Raw genomic sequence first — 23,513 nt, forward strand, 5'->3', positions numbered from 1 at the left:
TGGCAGTCCATGTAGTAACAAACCGCGAAGAAACCAATATATGGCGCTGTCCATATATCACGTTATCATTTGTCGTCAAGTTAAGTTTTATAAGCTTCTAAATACTTAACAGAAGATATGAAACTATTAGTCAATCGTTATTACTTTTTAAAAATGATATTTTAAATTTTTCATAAATAATATTTTCTGGTGTGTTCTAAGCATTTCTATTTAGTGAAAACCGACTTTTACTGGCTTTGGAGTGCAGTCGAGTTGGCAGGGCCAAACGTGAAGTTTAGTATTTTTGTCAGTATATTTTTCGTGCCGAACGGCATATTCAAGCGCCCGCTGTGCGGTCACATTATCGCTATTTCTTCAGCAATTCGCGGGATCTGTAATTTTTATCGGCGAATATTTGGATTAGCGTGATTTTACATTGATTATATTGGTACTTTTAACGACAATCAACTGATTTTACTGCCATTGCCTTGAAAGCAATACCCGAAATCGAGGATCAAGTAAGTTTAAACTCGACTTTTACAGTTAGATGCCGATGAAGGCACACACGCATACTCACGCAGCCAAAACAGCGACACGCGAATTGCGAATTTCGTTTTGAACCGTAGTTCTTTTTTGTGTTGCCGTTGGTTTTGGCTATGTTGTTTGTGCTAAACATTAATTAATTGTCGCAATTTCTGTTTCGCTATAAATATGCGAAACGTGCCGTTGTTATTTGCGCTAACTAAATGGCTCATTGCGCTGTGCCGGTGTTGGTGTCGGCGTACGTGTATGTGTGTTTGTGTTTGTTGGCGCGGGCGAATGGCGGGCTATTACAAACACTCGCACATATTTTTTGCAAAGCGTTTATGCGACATTCTTTTTGATCGCGTTTTCTTAAGTAAGAACAATTACAAAAGAATATAAAATATTTATAAAAGTAGAGTTGTAAAAGGTATTACTGCTAAAAATGATAGGTCAACAAAGAAACTGTAGGTAAAACAATTTCATTAGTAAACATTTTCCTTTTAACTTGATTCATACATATATCTTATTATACTTCTCTCAGAAATAATTCTAAGGAAACACCTCAAAATAAAACAGCGAGTTTCAGGATTTTACCCCCATTTCGCGACTTCTGCCTACGCATAAACACGTAAAAGCGCGAAACAGACACAACGCACACACAGGTGAATGAACCTTTTTACGTTGTTTTGTAATCGCAATGTGTGAATTTTGTAATTGTTTTGAGCGCGCGAAAACAAAACACACACTTGGTGTTTTTCCTCTGCATTTTCCTTTTACCAGCTGTGTTTTTCTTATCTTCGCTAATGATCCTCGTACTCCCTTTCGCGATGTCTCTGTTTTTTTCGAGCAAAAGCTCGCGAAAGTGTCGCGTTTTCACGCCAATTTTTTTGCGAGTTCATTTGCATGTTTGCTTAATTTGTTTCCACAGCAGCTCTGCAAATGTTAATGAACCTTTCCGTCTGACAGAAATTCGCAATACAATTTTTACAGAATTGAATGCTAAATGGAATTTCATAAATGTATGCCCATCGGTTATTTATAGAGCATATTGCTTTTTACACAAAAGACGTTTCAGTTTTTAAGAAGGTGTGACCTGGAAAAATGGTATTATTAAAAATGATATTCCATTTCAGTTTAAATACTTACCGAAACCAAATTAAAACACACATTTTGTAAACTTTTTAAAAGAAATTATCTTCTTGTATTTAAATAAATTGTTCTTGTTTTGTTTGTTTTAAGGCAAAGCGTTTGCATAAAAATACATTTTATACTCTAGCATTATGTTTGGTTTGTGGTGGCTTCTATACAAGTACAATTCGTTTTGTAAACCATTTGTTCTCAAGCACTAAATGATCTCATTACATACAGCTCTAGAAGTACTTGTAAGGTTCTACAATTCATTATGCTGATGTCATGACAAGCCCTAAAATTCTACTAAACCAACTGGATGGAGAGCAATGTATTGGGAAAACTAAGCTTCATCTGATGCATCTCATGATTTTATCCTCCAAGCAATTTAGTTTTTGAATATCGCAAACACTTTGTTTAGCTTTACTTTTTAACAGACTTTCGGTCATCTAAATCCATCCATTTCTCCAGTTAGTTTGTCTAATTTTAAGCAACTGTCTCAACCAATTAACTATTTTTTGGGCTGGATTAACGCTATGCAAGCGAACTGCTACTAGAAAGCACTTTAAAGCCAAAGCCACCGGGGGAATTAAGATTCCCATTTCGCTCGATTCGTGTATATAAATGTCTCACAATTTAGCTAGGTTTAGTGGGGTGTTTAGAGTCGTGTAGAAATAGAGACAAATCGAATGCATACAAAAAGGTTTACTTGTAAAGAGATGGTGTAAATTGAATTTACAATTGGGTTAAGTTAAGTTAAGATAAGTTCACCGTACAATAAGAATAAGTATAAGATTAAGTTGTATAAGTTGTGTGTGTATATATAAAGAACAAGGCAATTGAGTTTTTTAGTTTGGTACATTTCCAACATAGTTAACTAATAAGTGTTTCACATAGGGATAAGAGGATGTACTTCCAAGGGCTTTTAACTAATTATCTTAGTATTTCAAACATCACAATAAGTATAAACAAAACCTTTATAAGGACGACATCAGCCTCCAAAATCAAAAACCTTTTACAAATATTACATGTTTAATGCCCTTGGAAGTCTATCCCAAATAAGTTGAGTAAGGTCGAAAATCCGGTTAGTTAGAAATTGAGTTGGGGGCAGGGCGTTGCCTACAGGATGTATTTGCCCTTGCCCCGGTGCTCCGCTTGCCGCGTCGACGAGACTGCCGCCAGAAGGAAACTGGAGCTGCCGCCACTACTGGTGCCGCTGTGGGTGTGGGTGCTCCCGTAGCTGCCGTAGCTCTCACAGCTGCCCAGACTTCCGTAGCTGGCTCCGTAGACGCCGAGCGGCAAGGCGTTTAGCTAAATCATGAGCGCCGAGAAGGGATTGTAGCGCATGATCTTGGACAGCAGGATCCACAGCACCGAGGTAATGGCGCACAGCACCACCCCGCCCCAGCCTAAGTCCAGGCTCCAGGAGGTGAGGAAGATGCGTGCCCCCAGAAGCGGCTTGGCCATGATGGCCACGCCTCCGGGTCGCGCCACTATCCCGTCCACGGTGCCATCGTAGTCGCTGTCCAGCATAGGACGTCCCTGCTGCCGCTTGAAGTGGATGATCATTAGCGTGAAGAGGGCAAAGAGAGCTGTTGGGACATAAGTTTACGTTAGAAGGTTGTTTTAAAAGAATATTTAACATTTTAAAACTCACCCGCCAGTAAATACATCACCCCTGTGATCAGAATGGCGCTGATTTGGCGCTGGCAGACACCAAAGGCTCCTACCAGAGCAGCACTGCCCAGGATAATGAGGCAGACCAATGAGCAGGATATGGAGAGATTTTGCATTCCTAAGGGAAGCCACAGATTATCATTCCACCAAAAGCCATTTTTAGATAATGGATTATCAAAAGGCTTATGACAAAGGGCTATTTTACAGGGTTGTGTAGGATGACGAGAGGATGGCAAGCGAAAGCGTTTGGATGCTAAATGATCAGTGAAAATTGAAAATCGAATTTGGTCCAAGACCTACAAATGCATCCTTACAACCAGCTTAAAGTGGCTTTTCCTCTGTGGCTTAGCCTATGCAGGTACAAACTTAATCGCATTTTCTAATGCCGCCCGTAAATTCATTGTGGCCCAGCTCAGTTCTCCAATTTCCGTTCACAATCTGGGCAACTGTAAAACCAATTACCCACTGGGACCACAGCAATTAAATCGCATGTGTGGGTGCATGGGTTTGGTTCCACAGGAACACCATAAAAAGTACAGCAAAATGCCAAAGTGGCAATTGCGATTTTTAGAACGCAGGCAGGAGAGGATGGGGCATGCCCCATATTGAAAAGCCCCCATCGAAACCCGATCCCCTGCCTTGGGTTTACTGCCATGAGCAAGCAACTCTCTACACGGACATGTTTCATCTTCGGGGAGCAGGAGAGGTCTCCGACCAGTATTGACAATATAGAAAACCGGAGGCAAGCTCGGTTAGCTGCTGTGGTAATTACTTTATATAGACGGTACAAGGACTCTTCGTGTCCCTGCTCCGGGGATTTGTTGGCGCCTGGCTTCTGCTATTGTTCTTTTTATCTTATATGCTCCAGGGACTTGTGGGCACCCACATCTTTGAGCTGCTGCAAATGGGATTTGCGGTAATGACTTGTGAAATGTGCGACAGCTTGGAGCTAAAATTTTAAGCCAAGTGAAATGAATCGAGATGAGTCAGGTGGCGCTGGAGGATGCTTAAAGCTTTTGCTGGTGCGTAAAAATAGAATTTACAAGAATTTTTAAAAAAATAATGAATATTCGTGGTCTTCTACATACATCGAAAGTGACGTCTAGGGCTCAACCTACGAGGGAGATTGGGGTGTGGAATGAGGGGATGATAGTAAGGTATATAAAATTAGAATAATTAGGAGAGTGAAGACCAAATAAAAGAAAGCTTGTAACCACTACTAAGTCAAAAAATGTGCTAGACTAGAATCTAAAACTGGTTTGATTGTTCTGTTTAACTAACTCTTCATTGTTCACTTTTCCATCTTCCATAGCTTTTTCTATAACCGTTTAAAATGTCTGCTGAAGCCGAAGCAATCGTCACAACAGCCGCCGCCGATATGTCATCACCGAGCAAGACAGTGGCCGTGGAGCCCGTGGCTGCTGATACAACGCCGGACACCGTTCCGGCGGTATCCACCGAGGGAACCGGAAAGAGCGAACAGGAACGTGCTGAGAAAATTCTTAAAGGCAAGGAGCTGTTCAGCCAGGGATCGCGAAACTTCCTGGTGAAGAGCTACGATGAGGCGGCCGACGAGCTGAGCCAGGTGTGTCAGCTGTACGAGGAAGTCTACGGGGAGCTGGCCGATGAGCTGGGACAGCCCTTGTTACTGTGAGTATGACTTAATTTATATAGTTTTTATTTGAATCCTCCGAACTCATATTGCCTTATCCGTTTCATCAATTTCAGCTATGCTAAGGCTCTGATTGCCATGGCCCTGGATGAGAACAAAGTGATCGACGTGCCTGATGAGGCTGCCGATGATGATGACGAAGACATGGATGACGATGAAGAAGAAAGTCCAGAGGATGGTGAGGTTAAGCAGGAGGAAAAGAAGGATGAGAAAAAAGAGAGGAAGGAGGACTCCAATGGTGCGAGCAGCACAAACGGCAAAGAGTTGGAGACCATTAAGGAGGGATCCGATGAGGCCGACTCTACTGGGGAAGCCGAACAAGCTCAGACCGATGAAAATAAAACCAAGAAGGCTCCTACTGGCGTGGATGAGGTTAGCAGCAGCAATGGAGGTGGAGCAACTGCTGTCAACGATGACGAGCGACCGAGCACATCGAATGGTGAAGTCACAGCTAGTTGCTCAAACGGAGCAGGAGCCACTGGTGAGGATGAGCCAGAAGAGGAAGAGGGAGTAAGCGGAAGTCTGCAGTTGGCCTGGGAGATCCTGGAGGCGGCTGCTCAGATCTTCACGCGCCAGGGCCTAAGTGGACTCCCATACTTAGCCGAAGTTCAGACGGAGTTGGCCAACATTGAGTTTGAGAACGGCATACTCGAGGCAGCACGCGAGGATTATGGTGAGTCACCCAAGTCAATTCGATAATCGATAGCATTACTAATATACTTCTATTACAGAGAAAGCATTGAAAATCCATGGCGAATTGCCCACAAAGAACAGACGGGCTTTGGCCGAGTTGCACTACAAGATCGGCCTGACCTATCTGATGCAGCAACTGAACAAGGAGGGGGCCACAGCCCTTCGACAATCAAGCACATTAATCGAGGAGGAAATCGCAGAGATCAAGGGCAAAGACGAGCCTAACGAGCGCGACAGGAACAATATGTTGGATCTGGAGGAGACCAAACAGGAGATTTTGGCCAAGATCCAGGAGATTGAAGAGATGCAGGCACAGGTAACTAAACTTGTGTATTTTCCGATCATCTGATATTAACTCTGTTTTGTTTTCAGACCATTGCTGAGGTGCGAGCTGCTCTGGATAGCTACATCAAGCCAATGAGCAGTGGCGATGCAGCTGCAGCCTCCTCCTCGTCTTCGTCGTCAGCCAATGGTGCCGCCAGCTCCTCGTCGTCGTCCTCCAAAGCCGCATCGGCCTCGGCCTCTTCGTCGGCCATCAGCAGCAGTTCCGCCAAGCCCACTGACATCACACACTTGATCAAGCGCAAGAAGCCCGAGGAGCCCAGCTCGGAGGCCGAGGCCCTATGCTCGCCGGCCAAGCGGGCCGCTGTCTAGGGGGACATTCCAGTTGCCCAATGGCACACCCATTCACAACCATGCCCCACAACACACACCACACACATCAGCTACTTAAACCCACTCACACGCATTCAACACCATTCAACTGTCCTATTCCTTGATCCTATTTATGCTATTTGTTTGCTGTTTTCTACCAAAATTCTCTGTAAGTCTGTAAGTTTACAATCACAATTAGTGCTAAGTGCGAACATAAAATAATGTTTTGTATTAAACAAAAAAATCGAAGAAGGAAGGCAAAAAGTGTAAACAATAAATACGGGGTATTTCCCCAAGAAAGTTATATCGGTGGTGGATCTGGAGTGGGATTCACATTCGGACTGCCCCAGGATACGTACTCAGATGCGGCTGCAGAGTGACCTGAGACTCACTGTGCTGCCAGTCGTTGCGCTGCTCCTCACCGCGGGCATTCTCCATGGAGCCGGCCAGGTAGTTGACACATGGCGGGGCACCGCGAGGGAACTTGGGATTGCGCCGCAGTTCCTGCAGCTGCTGAATTGGCAGATCGATGCACAGCGTCCAGATGCCGCCGTGCATGGGCACCAGGAACACGGAGTCGCGCCGGAAGCGATGATCGGCTGCGGGTGGAAAAGTGAAACAGTGAGTCTTGCATAATTAATGAATTTATCAATGTTGTTTTGCTTTACCCCTCTTGTCCGGCTTGAGCATGGCCACCTGGTCGTCGAGCAGCCACTCCAGGTGCAAACCCGACCGATTCGTGTAGCGATCGAGGCTGTTGCGGTCCCACGTGACATGCTCCCAATGGTCGGTCATGATGGCGGCGCACAGCATGGCCGTGGCACTGGTGGTCATCAGTAGGGTGACGAACAGGAAGAGGACAGGTGGTGGGCCCATGCAGCAGCTGGAGCAGCAGGCGCTGCCGGCTCCCCCTCCGCCCATGCCCATGCCCAGTCCCTCCATCTGGGAGCCCAGGGAGGTGGGTGAACCGCTGCCGCTGCCCCGACGTTGAATGACTTTGGCGCAGCTGTTCTGGCGCAACAGGATGCTGTTGCTCCTCCTTAAACTCTCGACGGCCGCCGCCGCTGCTGCTGTGGTGGTTGGATTATCGAACTGCAGGGATCCCCCGACCACCGAGGAGGGGTGCTCATAAATGCTGTTGTGCCGGCTGGGTGCAAAGTAGTAGCACGTAGTCTGGCGGTTCTCGGCGGAACTGGAGGCTACCGGCTCTCCGCCGGGCAGCTCCTCGTTGCTGCTGGAGTAGACGATGGACTGCTTGAACTGATTGGAGTAGCAGTTCTGCTTGAAGTTCTGCTGTTGCTGCTGCTGCTGTTGCACGTACAAAGCCTCGTAGTCGCAATGGTGAGGATTGCGGTAGATGACCGGCCAGGAGCGAGTGGTCTTGGAGTTGTGACTGTAGCGATGAGTAGAAGTGGTTGGCGCCACGGAACCGGGCTCTTCCACCAGCGGAGTGAGCTCGTTGGGCGGTTCCGCCGGCTCGGGCAATTTGCTGTGCTGCTCCTGCGCCGAATGCTCCAGATCCGGATCCTCCTGTTGAACGGTGGTGGCCAGCTGGCGCTGGAGCACGTTCTTGGCCGCTGTACCGCTGCCGCTGGCCAAGCTGAAATCCTCCTCCTCGACCAGAGTGGCCCCGCCTGGCGTGGAGAAAAGGCTGTTAGACGTCGGCGGCGACGGTTGCGAGCGACTGCGGAGCAGGGCAAAGTGCTTGGGCTGGATGGCGCCGGATGCAGTCGTCGGCGACGTGATGCTCACTTCGGGCACGCAGCGGGCCGTCACCTTGTACCGGCTGCCGCTGCCAACGGCGACGCCGACGGGAACGCCCACGCCGACGCCGACGTTGCCCTTGGAGCGCATCAGTCATAAGTCGCTCGCGTCCCGCTTCTTGATCTTGTTCAGGCTCATGTGGTTCGTGGTGGTGGCGATGGTGGATTGTTGGATGTTTGCGGTTTCGGATGGATGTTGTATATTGCTCTGGTTGCTGATGTTGCTGATGTTGCTGTTGATGTTGCTGTTGTGTTCTTGGGTATTTTTTGTGTGCGACGCCTAAGAGTCTACGTTGCAAAATGTTACTTTGCTTGGGTGCCTCGACAAAAATTGTAAATATTACATAAATGTTGTACGTTTTGTTAAGTTTATAATCTACTAGCAGCGGTTGTTATTGTTGTTCTTGTTGCTGTAACTCTGTTCTTGTTTATTGTTGTTTGTTGTTGCTTGCTGTTGTTGATGTTGTAGATGTTGTTTTATCTGTTTGATCTGTAGTTGTTGTTGTTGCATCGGCAACTCTTGTTTAGTTTATTTGCATACCAATTTACATTTATGTTTGTCTTGTTTTGATTTTGACTTTTGATTTTTGTTGCTTTTTCTTTTGTTCATTTACTACGTTTTTTTTGCTTAGCTTGAAGCTATAAAAGAAAAGAAAGTAGAAGAAAACAAATGTACAACATGAGTTTGAAGAAGAATCGATAGAGAGTCGAGAACAAAGACGGGACGGAAAGGATTTTTCTACAGAAAAGTGCAGGTGATCTCAAACAGTATAGTCTAAAGTGCAAGAGCAACTATGGTGCAATTTGTTTCTAATTAAAAACTATAGTGTTGTCATGAATTTTGTAGAACTTAAAAATGTATGTTCATTCCACAATCCTTTTTGTTTATTCACTTTTTCAAAGCACTAGTATAAAGACACTAAAGAAAGGCAGAACAAATTGAAATTATAATTTAATTTAATTTTCAGTTTACAATTGTTTTGCAGTTCTGGGGAACATAAACCCAAATTGCATTTAAAATTCCTAATAGACATGACACCCCGCAGCGGGCTTAATCTAATCTAACTTCATAGTTGGCCACTTCTGGTGGCAAATATTCAGCCGAATTTGAATTCGGAGCCGTATGAAATGGCCAAGGATTCAATTGTGTGCGGTGCGACCTGAATCCGGCCACAGGACTGGCGAACGGAAGAACAGTACGGCGGAAGAGTACGGCAGAATGGCTGTTGCATATTACATGAGGCGGCCAGGGCGCCCAGCGGATATCCGTTGGCCCGACTTCTGGCCAGCCCACCCACATTCCGCATCCGCCCCGTGGCAAATTCAATTTGCTCCCTGCGCCTTGGCCACTTACCAAAGTGCAGCAGGTGTAATGTTAGATAGGGGTTAGCACCGCCACTCATAGGCGGATGTTTATGCGGCCCGAGGTTAAACCGCACTTTCACCCAGTTTCCCAGCTTCACAGCTGGCCACATCTGGTTTGGCCTCCCCGGTGGTACTCTTTTGTGGTCAGCTACTCGGATTGTCTTTGCTTTGCGGCCGACAGAAATTTTAATTTTGATTCAACATTTTCATTTGCTTTGTGCCGGGGAATTAGGACAATTTAGGCCAAGTTTGGTCAGTGGAAATGGCTCTTTGAATTTAATTAAATCTAGTTAAACATGGCCAGAAAAGCAATTATTTGCACACATTTGTAGCTTTCAAGCGATTTCTGGCTGCACACTGATAAGCATTTAATATTTAATGCCAGACTACCATGTTTTTTTTAAAGAGAACGCTATTACAAAATTAAATAACTATGTTATTTCGGAAATTCTGTTAATCTTTCATAAAAAAGTAGCCTTTTTTATTTGACAAAAACTGTTCAATAATAATAGAGAAAAGATTGCTGTTTTTTTTAATGAGATATGAGGTTTTATTTCGAAAATTAAATGTTTCTTGTCGGAGGAACGTTCATTTCTGTAAAGCTGAATATTTTGAAGAAGTCAAAAGTCGTTTGCAGGTTGTCCACCTGAGCCCAGATCACCTGGCCGGATTTTAGTCGCTAGGCACGTGCTCCTGCTGTCATTTCATTCCACTTCACATTTGCACAAGTTTGTTTAATTTTTAATGCTAACGAAATGAGAGACAGGCTGGCAGGCAGACGACACTGTTGCTAGCCCTCGTTAGCATAATTGATCGGCAGGCACACACGTGAAACCTGATGTCGGTTTGGTCAGTGGGTCAGAGCCGCAGCCGGGGCATCTGGAATTAATTAACACGCATGATGACCCCGGTGAGCAGGAAGGCCAGGAATCAGAATCAACTTGGCGGGTGCAGGCACAGGAATAATTTGATTACACCACGAGTTGCCCACTTGACAGTCGGTTCAGCACTTCCTTTCACAGACTTCTGTATGGAAACTTTCCACATGGAAAAATAAGGATGGTATCTAGTTAGCTAATCCGAAAGATGTGATGCATCAGCTTTAGAAAGATTTTTTATATACTTTAGATTTCTGAAATATTCATCTTATATGACACGGCTATTTTATAATAAATCTTCTCTGTTCTATGAAAATATTAATTTATTTAAACTCAGGAAATCGAGTGCTAAGTAATCCTTGGTTTTCATTTGAACCCTTATCCCCATTAAAAAAAAGAAATATTTTTTAAGATACAACTCGATTGAATTTTCTCCCTGTGCAGTGTCCCCAATGCCGCACACTTACGCAATACAATTGGCAGCCAGCACGTTCCACTTGCACACATTCAACGTCGTGTGTACGTGAGTGCTTTACAAAAGTTGGCGAAAAGTGCAGCGGCCAAATGCGAATACTTGAAGCGAGCGAAAGGATGCTTGGCATATGTATGTGTGTGTGGAGTTCGCCACAAAAGCGGGATATAGTTTCCATACTCGCTATATAGTTGCGGGCAAACTGAGGCACTGTTTACACTTCTAACGACTAAAGGACGAAGAAGAAGTCTTCTCCAAGAAGAGCTGGAAAATTTGGCAAATGTTTGCCCACTGTAGAAAGTTTTCCATAAAGCGGGTATTGGCTTTAAAGTTCTCTGTGCTTTTTATCCACAGCTAAGCTCAAATGGCCGAGAAAGGCAACAAAGAGAGTGATGAGTCCTTCAGGACTTTATTAAAATATGTTAGATATATTTATTAAATGGGAAAAGTTTACCAATTGTTGTGTTCTTTGATACCCATTAACTTACAAAACTTATAAGTTAACAGTATTATCGAAACAGAAACTCTTAAAAAGATTTTTCTACCCTAAGTAATGCGTTAACTAAACACACATTTCATTTACCAAAAATGTTGGTATACATTATCTATAAATATTTCCGAAAAACCAACTCTTAAATCAAATTTTTCTATAGGAAACCCTAAACTGACCGACTTTAAATGTTCTCACCGTAACTGAAACTTTAATACCGCCCTTTTGAGCAACAATTGGTATGGGACTGGAAACGTCTTAATTTTTTATGCAGGCAATTAAAAGCAGCACTCGATTGCGGGTACACAACCTACCATATGTGGCAGCTTAAAGTCGGAATTGTTATTGTAGTTACCCGGGCAACGTTTTGCGGTCGCCTTGGCAATCAACTGCTGCGGAGGAGGGGGCGCAACAGCTGGGGGAACGGAGTGCTCCGCCCGAAAGGGGTCACCGTAAATCAACCGTCCGAGCAGACAGTGGCTCCTGGCCAGGCGCTGCTCCTCCAGTACTCCTTCAGTAGCTCCATTGTACAAATGACGCAATGCAAATGAAAAATAATGCGCGAACATTTGCTGCTCGAGCGAGGAAAGGACCAAGGATATGGCCAGAAAAGAGATGCCAATTTCCTCGAAGAGGTTTCGTTTAAGAATAATGTCTTTTAGTTATGACAATCTTAAATATATTATATTAATCCATCTAGTGATGTACATTTCATGGTATATAAAGTCTTAATATAATGTTATTCAGTATGAATATTTTTAATGTCTTGCTATTGAACATCTTCAAGATTTTATACTGTTTATTTTTCCCATCTCATATGGTATATTTAACTATTAAGTGATATCGATTGAATGGTTTATAAAGCCTGTAATAAATGTAAGTTAATAAATATATATATATTTGATATCTTGTTATATAACATCTTTAAAATTTAATACTGTTTGTTTATTGTATATTAATACAATGTATAATGTGGCTCACACATACTCTATAAAGTATAATAAACCTTAAGGCATTTCGTGTTTTTAAGTTTTCTTTGTAATAAATTACGCAGCCTGGAATTTCATAATAATAGATATCCGCAATAAACTTCAGGCATCTCTGATGAAGAGCCTGGAGAGCCAGCCGCGGGTAAGAAATCGTTGCCTGCTTTTTCGGGCGTCGAGTGAATAAGTTTTTGTTTATTTCCTTTCCAGGCGGCTCCTTGCACTTTCGCCGGAGAGTGGAATAATCCGTGCTGCTCACGCAGCGGATACGGATGCGGATGCAGGGTAGTCCACAGAAGTTTCTTGGCTTTTGGCAACGACTGAACTGCAGCCAACTTATTTATTTAGTATTTCTGGCCGAGCAGCAGAAGCACGTTCTTTGCCCAAAAGTTGCTCCAACTAATTAAAACTAATCTTATGCAATTTCTTGCTAATTATGCACATAAATCACACCACGGGTATGTGCGAATCTGTTTTTGCGGGGGCATACGAGGCGAAAATGCGTTAAATTGAATAAGAGCGAAGGGGGAATTTCCTCGGGGCAAAGTTTGTCTGATTAAAACTTACGCTTTTGAAATGATTGTCTGATGAAACAATTGTTGTAGATTATAAATCTTTGCTAAGAGAAACAATGACTCTATGGAATTTCGTTCTGATCAATAAACCCTTTACAAATTAGCTGTCTGTAAAGGAAAATTGAATTTCAATTAGTTTCAGGGGCCAGCCTGTCCTTAGAATTTTCAATTAAAACCGTTTTAATAATGAAAATCCCCATCACAATTCATTACACTTATGGCCAAAAGCATTTATATAATAACAGGGACAAACTACCACTTAGATATCTTTGTTCCTGGCATTGTCATTAATTCATTCCTTGCCGCACAGACATATACTGAGTACCATATATAGTATACTCTATGGCCACGGCCATTACCAGTTGGTTTGCGTTTCGCCGACATGGGTTCGTGTGCGAGGGGCTCAAATGACACAGAAATCCAACTCTTCCGCTAAATTAATGGTTTGTCAGCCTGGAGAAAAACTAGATAAAGGCCGTTAATTTAGTGAAATGCCAACATGCAGCAAAGAACGCAAATGCGGACACACATGGCCCATATTAATATGAAATTTCATGCATGACCCCATATAAACAGTGTCGGGATCTGCAATAGGTCGGCATTTAATTTATTCAAGTGGTTGCCGAGGTTACAAAGTGCGGGAGCACTATGAAATCTCCCACTAATTGCAGGCTGCATTATTGCGATATATACGTATGTGCATTTGTCAGATGCCGAGATTAGTTTTGGCAATTCCCAACTCACTGTGGCACAGTTTTTCTGGCCGAGATTTGGCCAATTGCCCGTGGCTCTTTAGCTCCACTTTCACTGGCATTGTGCGCGGCAGCCAACGCGATTCAGATGGTAAGTGCATTCAAGGACACAGCCTGCCGGCAATCTGACACTTATCCACCCTATTTTCCCCCCGGTTATTTATAACTTTCGGGGCGCCTGCTAGATTACATTTTCCCGGCGATTTTTCACTGCCTGTCTGGGTTGCCAGCAACCTCAAGGCCAAAGTCGTAAAGTTTGCCAAACTTTTGCTTAACGAGAACATTTTTATGAGCGGCGAAAATGCATAAATTGAATTCATATTGCTTGCTCCACCGGAAGTCGTACTTTTCATCCTGCTCTCTCGAGTGGCTTTCCCAACCTAAGCTGATGAGGGGGAGCTCAAGACCCGGCGACAATTCCAAGCTCATTACAGTTCAAGGCAACTCGGGGCAGGTCAAGGTATGAACCTCCATTCGATGGTGAACTTTTCTGCTTTCCCTTAACTTTTGCTCAACTCCGGGAAATAGTTTTGTCAATACCGGCAAGGGGGTATGACAAAAAATAAAAAAAGGAAAGAGCTGGTGCCTGCGATGATGTCAAAGGCTTCTGCTATTCGGGTCAATCTAAAAAATTTATGGGGCAATCGTCAAGACATGCCAAGACTGCCTGGCAGCGGCATCATCGTGTCAGCACCCACACTCGTCTATAAGAAACTCGGCAGGAGTGGGCGTGGCTGTGAGCCGCCCTCGGGGGCGTGTCCTCCGAGCTGTTGTTGCTGGCACCTATTCGCCAGTGATGCCAGCAACCTATTTCAAAGGGAAAACGTACGAGAACTTTTAAAAAGAAAGATCGATACCCATACTACTATTATACTACTATATAAATCTAGTTTAATCCAAGTACTCCAAGGTGTTCCCTTAAATTATATGATAGCATATGTTCTTTATATCACTCTTTAATCATCTTTTTGTATTTCTACAACTAAATAAATCTCCTTAGAAGCTAAGCAATAGCAGAAATCTCAAATGGATTTAAAACTTTCGAACTAAGGGGATATAAAACTGACAGAACATGTCTTTAAACTGACATGTCCAAGTACTTTCCGCCCATATTTGGCAGTCTGGACAGTCTGGATTAGCTGATGGCCAAATGGTTTGCACAGCAAGTTTCCGGGCGAGTTTTCGTTCAAGGCCAAGCCGCTCGAAAATGTCAAATTGAATATAAATATTTCAGCCAGCAAATGATGCAGCAGAAATTTTGTTTTCCCTGCTTGGGTTTTTCCTCGTTATTATCGTTAGAAAATCGATGGCAAGAAGCAATTTCGCAGTTGACTTAGGACCTTAATCCCATGAAATATGAATTGTCCTGCGACAACGCCCATGGCAACACTCTGGCCAATACGCCCACTCCTTGAAAGTACTTACTCCTAAGTATGTGGTTAGCCACTTAGCATTTTCAGTTTCCCTTCCTTAAGGACCTTCCTATCTCACCAACTGCCATTCAACGTTTGCTGTTTATTGAAATGTATTATGGGGTTTGTACAACCAAATTAATTTTCTAATTCCCTCCATCACAACAAATCAACTTAAATAAAAAGCGACATATCAACTCCAGCGAATAAAATTGCTCATACGCCATGTTGCCCGCTTAATCCTAATTTCCTGTGATTTGATTTACTTGGCTCCCCATTTTTCCCATCGCAACTGGCTTTGAATATGAAAATGTGGGTGTACGTGTCCGATATGAATATGAATGGCTTACCATGTTTATTGAACGAGTGTAAAGGCATTAATATTCATATTTTTCCCCTCGAAACAAAAGCGAAAGTGTCGTTTCGCCCTATATGTGTGTATCCATTGCATATACATATACTATAGTTGTACGTACTTCATTTCATATTCCAAACCCTATCTCCTTACAGCAGATTTAACAATTTGCCATCCTAACCCATTCGCATAACAATTGTAGCAGATTTATTTATGAGATTACCATTTAATCCGGTTTATAGTTGTGAGTTTATCTTTTGTTTTTGTGAAATTTAAGTGTTTACAGGAGGGTATCTTTTTTTTTAAAGTCTTTTGACTCGGTTCGGTCAAGGCAAAGACTTTTCAGGTCAAATTGTTTTGGCAGCAGTTGCTTTAAGTAAAGAAAAAATTCTTCTTAGTACCCAAATATCGATCTATCCGCAAGCTGCAATTTCCTTTCTAACTTTCGCATGTCCGTTGGCCGTAAAACAAATCAAAGTTGCAATTGAAAGTTTCCCGCTGGCCGTCGAGACAACAATTAAACAGCTCCATGGGCTGAATACATTTGCATAATTTCCCCAACTTGTTGGGGTGCAAGTCATAACGCGGAGTCATGTCCTGACAGCTCACCATGACATTTGCGTGCACTCGAGTGCATTTCCAAAATTGGGAAATTCCCAAACAAAATGGAACGGATCCTAAAGGTGGGCTGTCCTGATGCGTGTATCATTTAACTGTTTGAATTATATTTTTGTAGGCTTGCGTTTTCCGTTTCATTTCATCGTTTTGCACCAAATCAAGTGGAAACATCAGCGAAACGGGTGCATGTCCCAGGGGCCTGTACAAACATATATATCACATATATCCTCTATAAGGAATGTTCGTGCCAGTGTGCGTGAGCACTGCATTGACGTCAAGCTTTAATTATTTAATAGCCAGGAGTTGTGGTTTGCCAGGCAGAACAAATCGATGGAACTGTCCATATGAAAGAACTAATTGAACTCACAGGAGAGGGTTTCGCTGATTTTTTTTGCAGCAAATGCTCGGGTTTCGCAGCTATTAACCCATTTTTCCTGGATAATGACTACTTTTTTGTTGTAAATATGGATTTTTGAAGTCGTAGTTATTATCAAAGAGACCCAGTTTTACATTACGTGGGCATACCCAATCAAAAAATGATTTTTATTGGATACAGAGTAATAATGACTACTTTTTCGTTGTAAATATGGATTTTCGAAGCCGTAGCTATTATCAAAGAGACCCAGTTTTATATTACGTGGGTATACCTAAACAAAAAATGATTTTATGAATATTTAAAACTTGGCTTGGGCGATGCCTTGTTAATGGATTGTGTCATCGCCCGCATCCTTGCTCATTAAAAATATCCATTAACCTCTGTTGGAAACAATTTAATTTTAAATAGCACACCATTTGCAGCAATTAGCTCATTCCGCACGAAAGCCAAACGAAATTTAATTAAATATTTAAGCCATTGGCGTGGCAAGAGTGCTTATTTGCCCCGTCAACGGGGCGTATACGCGCTGACCATATATGCAAGTATATATTTGTTATTTGTTCTGGCTGCATTATTCAGTACGTACGATACGGAATCGGATCAGATGGGGGAAATGGTGCGAAGAGCCTGAAATACAAACTCGAGACAATCAATTCTCAATCAATTTCCAAGGCACTTGTAGCATTTAAGATAACCAACTGGCCGACTGTACGAGTGTTTGTTTGTTTGTTTGTTTGTTTGTTCGTCGCCAAGTGGCTGTGAGTGTCTGTGTGCTTGTGTTTACGAGTCGAAAGTCAAATCAGGCCATTTATCAAGTCCTGCGAGTCCTGGGAGCCCTTGGCCAGCCAATATTGCCACGCAGGTCAGGAACTGCTTGCGCTCATTTTTCAAGCCGGCTGGCGAACGGAAAGTTTCCCTCTGGTATCCACCAAAAAGTCCAATGTATATATATACCATATTGAATTTCAGTCACTTGTTTTTGCCAATTTTCCAAATGCGCATTTCAATTGAACGCCGCCCGAAAGTTTCTTTTCAGCCATAATAACAAAAAAACATTTACAGAAAAAAATACAAAAGGAAAATTCCAGTTCAATGTTTGTGGGAAAGAGTCGGGAAAGTTTTCTCTGGGTATAAAATACTCAGGAAATTCAGCTTAATAAGCTTTGCAGTAATAAAGTCGGTTTGTAATGAGCTGAGTTTGGCAAAAATGTGGTTAGCTGGATTTTGAATTTTACTTTTTTTTGAAGATCTTTGTGTCTTAATTATATTTTAAGATTATTTAGTAATAAAATATTTTGAAATCCTTAAAAAACAGCTAAAGAAATTTATAACATAACCGTAAAAAGACTTATCCATTCTTAAGATCTAACGAAAGTATTTTAAACTTTGACCTCGGGGAATATCTTCAGGAGATTCGGCCTTCATAAAGCCACACCCTCGCCGTCGAATGGCCATAATTTGATATAGAAAATTGATATTCATATATATATGCACCCCCCACATATATATTAACGTCTTTATCTTTGGCTGTTCTTCGCTTTCTGCTTCTTCCCGGAATTGTTAATGCCACTTTGTTCACTTTGCATAATGAAAAGTTCAACATTGTTATTACCATCAGCGAGTGCTCTCAAATTAGGGCTTAAAATGTCGCATGTCTTGCCAAATTTTTAATACGTATACATTCTAAGAACGTGTAGAAAAAGTTGCCTTAAAAAAGCCAGAGAGAATGATGGGAGCATTTTGTTGACTTGGCCATGGCCTAAACCTAAACCACCCACCACCACCCACCCAAGAAGCCCCGCTGACAGCAATTACAGGCCATGTTTTCGGTTCTTTGTTACTGTTTTCATGTCATATAACAACGTTGTGCAATAAATCAAAAGTTGCCAACATGAAATGATTGTTTATGCTGCCTATAGTTAGGATACCATAACTACACCATACATACACTTAGCCACGTTTAAACAGGGTGATTTGTGGCTAATTTATTTATAGCGCGACTCGCACATAAAGCAAAAGCCAACACTTTGCCAAACAAACTCAACTTATGACAATGAACAATAAACGCCAGCAGCAAAGGCAAACACACTATAACTATAAAATATTGTGACGTGCCACTCGACTGTGTGAAATGGAGCACAAGGCCGGCGAGTCAAACAATGGCTGACAAAGGAGGCCGAGACCGTCGGCAAATAGTGCCACAGTTCCACAGTTCTCCATATTCTTGGTCTGGTCCTAGGTCCCAGGTCCTTTGGATATGGCGCCACAATGCAGGTCTCACACTCCCCCAGACATGCAGCATTGCCGATGGCTATATGCGAGTATCCATGCAAAGATTCCCTGTTTTTTCCCCAGAGGTTTTCCCATCTTCACGACCCACACACAATGCAGAAAGTGACAGTTGCACAGAGGAAAAATGCTGGAAAAACTTGGGAAGTCCCAAAAAGGGAGGACCCTTTCAAAACAAAATTTTAGCCAAGTGGACAAACTTGTATTGTCGTTCTTTCCCTTTATCCCTTTAAAAAATCCGTAACCCCATCTGAAAATCAACCCTATTAGGTTCTCTTAGATTGAAAGTATTTAGGATAAGTGAGAGATTAACACTCAAAAGCTCTGGGTTTTTTATGATTCGGCTGTTTCAAGGAAACTTATCGTAATAGCACACGGATATTCCCCTAGTTTTACAAATATTGGATCACAGATCCGAAGTATTTAAGATAGGCGACGTTTTAACACCCATTAGCTAGGGGTTTTTCTGATTTCCCGGTTTCGAGGAAGTATATTTAGAGACTTTTAAAAAGTACATTCTCTTAGAACGCATTTAGCAAGACGTGAGTCATATAATTTCTCTAATAAAATGTTAAATGCTAATCTACTTGCTTATGCTAATTTTTTCCACGAAGGGCAATGAGAACCTGCCGATATCGTGAGGTCCTACAGAATCTACATTTTCATTAAGAAATAAGTAAAAAACGATTTGTGCAAAGTTCATGGCTTAATTCTATTTCAATCGTTTTTCCATCAGCAATAAATATTCCTGTATACCAAAAACCGATCAAAAATACAACACTTCTTTTCGAATTAAAATAGGTTCCATCAAAAGTTTTTGGGGCTTACTTTTAAAACGGTTTTTGTCTGTGTGACGCATCTGGAAATTTTTTGGCTCGATGTCTAAGGTTGCCCACCTGGCTGCCTGGTTGCATTCAATTCATACCTTCCACATGCCCCGAGGAAAAAAACACAAGCCCGGAGAAGAGAAACTCCCCTGACATGTTGGTCACATGTCAAACGCTTCGATTTTTTCCCCTTTTCCATAGGAAAACTTTCAGCCAGAGGTAAGAGGAGGATGAGGATGAGGAGGCAGGTGGCGATGTGACATCCCTGCCAGATTGACATTGCTTGTTCCCTCGATAGATCGAAGTGATGGTGGGATGGGAGAATTGCATTGTTGTCCTTGCACCTGCTCGGAAATTCCCCGCCCCCCGCGGTCGTTGAATTGTTCAATGTGGAAACGTTGAGATTACCAATCAGAGTTATCACTATTCGACGAACATATCTCTGACACGGTTTGAGCTTCCGGCAATCGAATAGCAACGCTATTGGGATATTTCTCTTAGGATTGTTATGTCTGGGTAAATATTTTGCGACCTGGAAAGCTAACAAATGAATATGCTTATATCACTCTGTGTGCACATTTCCTCGAATGCAGCTCATGTGTCAACTAAGCTCGGCATCCGTCGCAAACCTATGCAAATTAACACGCTTGTCAGCGTTTGCCCTCCGCTTTATGGGATACTCTTCAAAGAACTGACTGCTTCACTAATTAAGTCTGTGCCAAAGAATGGTATAATAGGTAGCCTCCGCTTTGATAACTTATGCATGTAAAATGAGTCATCACCTTGTTCTATCTTCTTTAAATTTGGATCATCTTGTTCTGTTTAGATAGCTTTACACCCATTGTTTATAGTCTATATATATAAACTTTATGTTATAAAGCTATCCATTCAAAACTCCGAATCAATGCACTGTTACATCTACTTTTATAAGGCTGGTATAAATTGAATATTTTATTGTTTTGCAGAGTTAATGCCATTTTTTTGGTTTAAGTATTGAGAGGATCTTTACGACTAAGTTATAAAGATTATATGTGAGAGTTCTTTAAATATTGAGAGTTTCTTTAAGACTAATTTGTAAGGATTAAGAGGTTTATATGTGAAGCCCTTTAAGTATGGAGAGTTCCTTTATGACTGAATTGTAAAGAATTTATCTGAAGGTCTTCAGCTTTGTTACAAGGGCTTAAACTCATTTTGCAGCACTTCGCAGGCTATTTACAAGTTTTATGAAATTTTTCCATTACGCTTACAGGGCATTGGCCACATCGGTCCGTACCCACTCCGCTGTTTTCCGTGTTCTATTAAGAGCTTGTCGCTCGGCTGGTGGAAAATGCATGCATTTGACGCGTTTGCTTAGCTGATTGCGGTCCTTGTGCCCCGTGGCGTGGAAAGGAGCAGGATTGGATGGGGGATACCATATTCATATCTCTTGGTCACACGCACAGCGGCCAAGTCCGAGGGACAGGAGACAGAAGACAGAAGACAGAGCACAGTCGACATGGCACAACAAAAAGTGAATTATATTTTCATATTAAACGACGTATGAGTAATCCCTCGCCCGAGGAGCAGGGGCAGAAGGACATGCAGGACATGGAAATGCCATCGCCATGGCTCCTGCTACGGCACCCCAAGCCCAGCAGTATTATCTCATTTATTTATAGAGTCCTCTAGAGCCAAAAGCTAATGTCGCTTCCATCGCAGATTGCAGATTGACAGGAAGCGGAAAAGGCCAAATCGAAATCGAGATGTCGGGGATATCGGGGTAAGTGCTGGCGGAAATTGTTTAAATATTCATGCTTATAAATAGGTGAAGGAAATTACAGTCCTACACACGCAGCGTTCAATTTGAAAAGCATGCGTCACACAAGCTTAAGTTCTAAGAAAGATTATTCAAACGAAAGAACTGCAAGGCCATAAAACATTCAGCAATTAAAATCAAATTTAAAAAAATATATATACCCTTCCCAGAGTCCTTAAGGTATATTATATAAAATATTATTTTAATTACGTTTCATTTAAGTGTCTTTATACTTTTTAAGTTTCCTAAAATATTTAGGAACTTTCAAGGGAAATTACCATTTATATTACGAAGCGAAATAAATATTACACATTAATGTAGTCCTAAAATATTATTTTAATTTCGTTTCATTTTAGTGTCTTTATACTTTTTAAGTTTCCTAAAATATTTAGGAACTTTCAAGGGAAATTACCATTTATATTACGAAGCGAAATAAATATTACACATTAATTTAGTCCTAAGCCAAAGCGGAAATTTTAAATGAATTTCAATTGATGCTGAGTTGGAAAGCCTCTAAAACAGAAGTACATGCGTTTGAATTCAGCATTCCTCAATTAAGCTGGAGTGTAGAAAACTGTATTTGAGTGGTGGGCATGAAGTGGGTTTGGATTTGAAAGGATGTGTAAGGATATGCACGAAAGTATGGCTTCGGTTTTGATAAGTAGGCGGCACACAGACAATGCAGGGCACTTGGTTAGGCGAAAGTGTGTGGCATTTAAAAATAATTGGGTACTCATGAGGGAATGCGGCTTGGGATGTGGGAGGACACTTACGTAAAACGGCACAAGGACCTGCTAGGCCACCTGCAGCTAATTAGCCCAGGTGGACAAAAGCAATGCACGATGTTTGGACAGTCGATGATTCAGGATTCAGGACTCAGGACTCAGGATTCTGATTCAGATTCTGATTGGCATGCATTCTGGCTCACAGACACCGATGCAAACACAAACACAGGAACACAGGCACAGACACAGGCGCAAGCACGAATACAGGCGACATAATGGTGTGCGTGTTTGTGTGCGGACTCAAGCACACAAGCACAAATGGCGGTTCGCGTAGACAAACATGACGTAAACCCAAAAAAGTATGCTACAAACTTGGTTCGCCTTTCGCTTACGATTGGAACTCTTAGTTTTACCGTTCATTGAAGTTCGTTTTTTTTTTGGTATCTCTTAAGTAGATTTTTACTTTTTTTTTTGATTATAATTTCGCTGGCATTGTGATTTCTGATTTCTGGATTCCTCTTCAATTCTGCAAAGGAAACATCAAAGGACATACATTTTAATTGGCATCAAATGTTTAGTAGGAGGGCGTAAGCGCCGTCGGCATGTCACTCCGACTGGCTGGCGACATCAAGGCCATTAGGCCAAGTCAACTAACAACACTAACAAAGTGTGTCACATGGAAAAACACTAGATTAAATAAAAGGAAATAGAACCCAGAGATCCTCCGGTCCAAAATGCAACTTCACTGGGTTACACAACACTGCTTCTGCCTTCGGAATTGGCTAAAATCAAGCGAGAACAACACTAACACTTTCTAGCATTGGCTATATTATCAAGGCATTTGTTGTTGGTACCACTTTAAGCGCTCCTCACTCGCCCAGTGTCCTTTTTTGGATCCGAACTCGCGACTATAACACTCGAAAGCCGAGGACGGACTGAAGGAACTCCGCCAAAGGACTCGCTGCTCGAGCCCCCTTCGGTTTTTACTCGGCCTTTCGAGTGACTTTCATTTGGCACTCGGGTTTTTGAGTGGGTCTCGGCATTACCATGACTGCCTTTATGGCTGAATTGTTGCTTTGCCTTCCTGTCGTTTGCCGCTTGCATTTTATTTGCGCTTATTTTTTATCCTTTTTCGGATTTTCAGTTTTTGTGCGACGTGATTCATTTCCGGTTCTGTACGGAAAGGACTTAAGGTGAGTCGGATGCCACAAAAAATCACTGAAATGCCCACAGACAACATTTCATTTATGCAGACTAGGTTACAAATTATTAAATTCGTATGTTCCCATGTTTATTTATGTTTTACATTTTTTATTTAAAGGTAACACGGGCTTATAATTACCATAATAGGGGTAAAATAAATGAATAGATATACTTTTCCGATTTTAATCAGATAAATTATGATTATATACAATGGTAATCAAATCAAGCCGCTTATTATTTTCCTTGTGTACCTTTTGGTTTTATTAAATCGGACCAAAAATCATCAAATTTGCATGCCAATTTC

General features: G+C 42.2%; 2 protein-coding genes across 2 annotated transcripts; one reads left to right on the plus strand and one right to left on the minus strand.

The window, feature by feature from the left end:
• The first annotated feature begins 331 nt into the window (after positions 1 to 331).
• LOC119552275 (protein NASP homolog) lies at positions 332 to 6,632 on the plus strand. Its single transcript, XM_037862068.1, has 5 exons — positions 332 to 497; positions 4,622 to 4,959; positions 5,038 to 5,654; positions 5,713 to 5,990; positions 6,047 to 6,632. The coding sequence occupies exons 2-5, from the start codon at positions 4,643 to 4,645 to the stop codon at positions 6,326 to 6,328; spliced, it is 1,494 nt and encodes a 497-aa protein (XP_037717996.1). The 5' UTR covers positions 332 to 497; positions 4,622 to 4,642; the 3' UTR covers positions 6,329 to 6,632.
• Positions 1,678 to 22,933, minus strand: LOC119552259. The gene is made up of 6 exons (XM_037862066.1): positions 22,861 to 22,933; positions 22,055 to 22,532; positions 6,997 to 8,730; positions 6,688 to 6,927; positions 3,290 to 3,427; positions 1,678 to 3,224 (listed from the first exon to the last, which is right to left on the minus strand). Exons 3-6 carry the CDS (start codon positions 8,180 to 8,182, stop codon positions 2,944 to 2,946), a joined length of 1,845 nt encoding a protein of 614 aa, XP_037717994.1. The 5' UTR covers positions 8,183 to 8,730; positions 22,055 to 22,532; positions 22,861 to 22,933; the 3' UTR covers positions 1,678 to 2,943.
• Positions 22,934 to 23,513: the final 580 nt, after the last annotated feature.

This window comes from Drosophila subpulchrella, chromosome 3R (assembly GCF_014743375.2).
Source record: "Drosophila subpulchrella strain 33 F10 #4 breed RU33 chromosome 3R, RU_Dsub_v1.1 Primary Assembly, whole genome shotgun sequence".
NCBI lineage: Eukaryota > Metazoa > Arthropoda > Insecta > Diptera > Drosophilidae > Drosophila > Drosophila subpulchrella.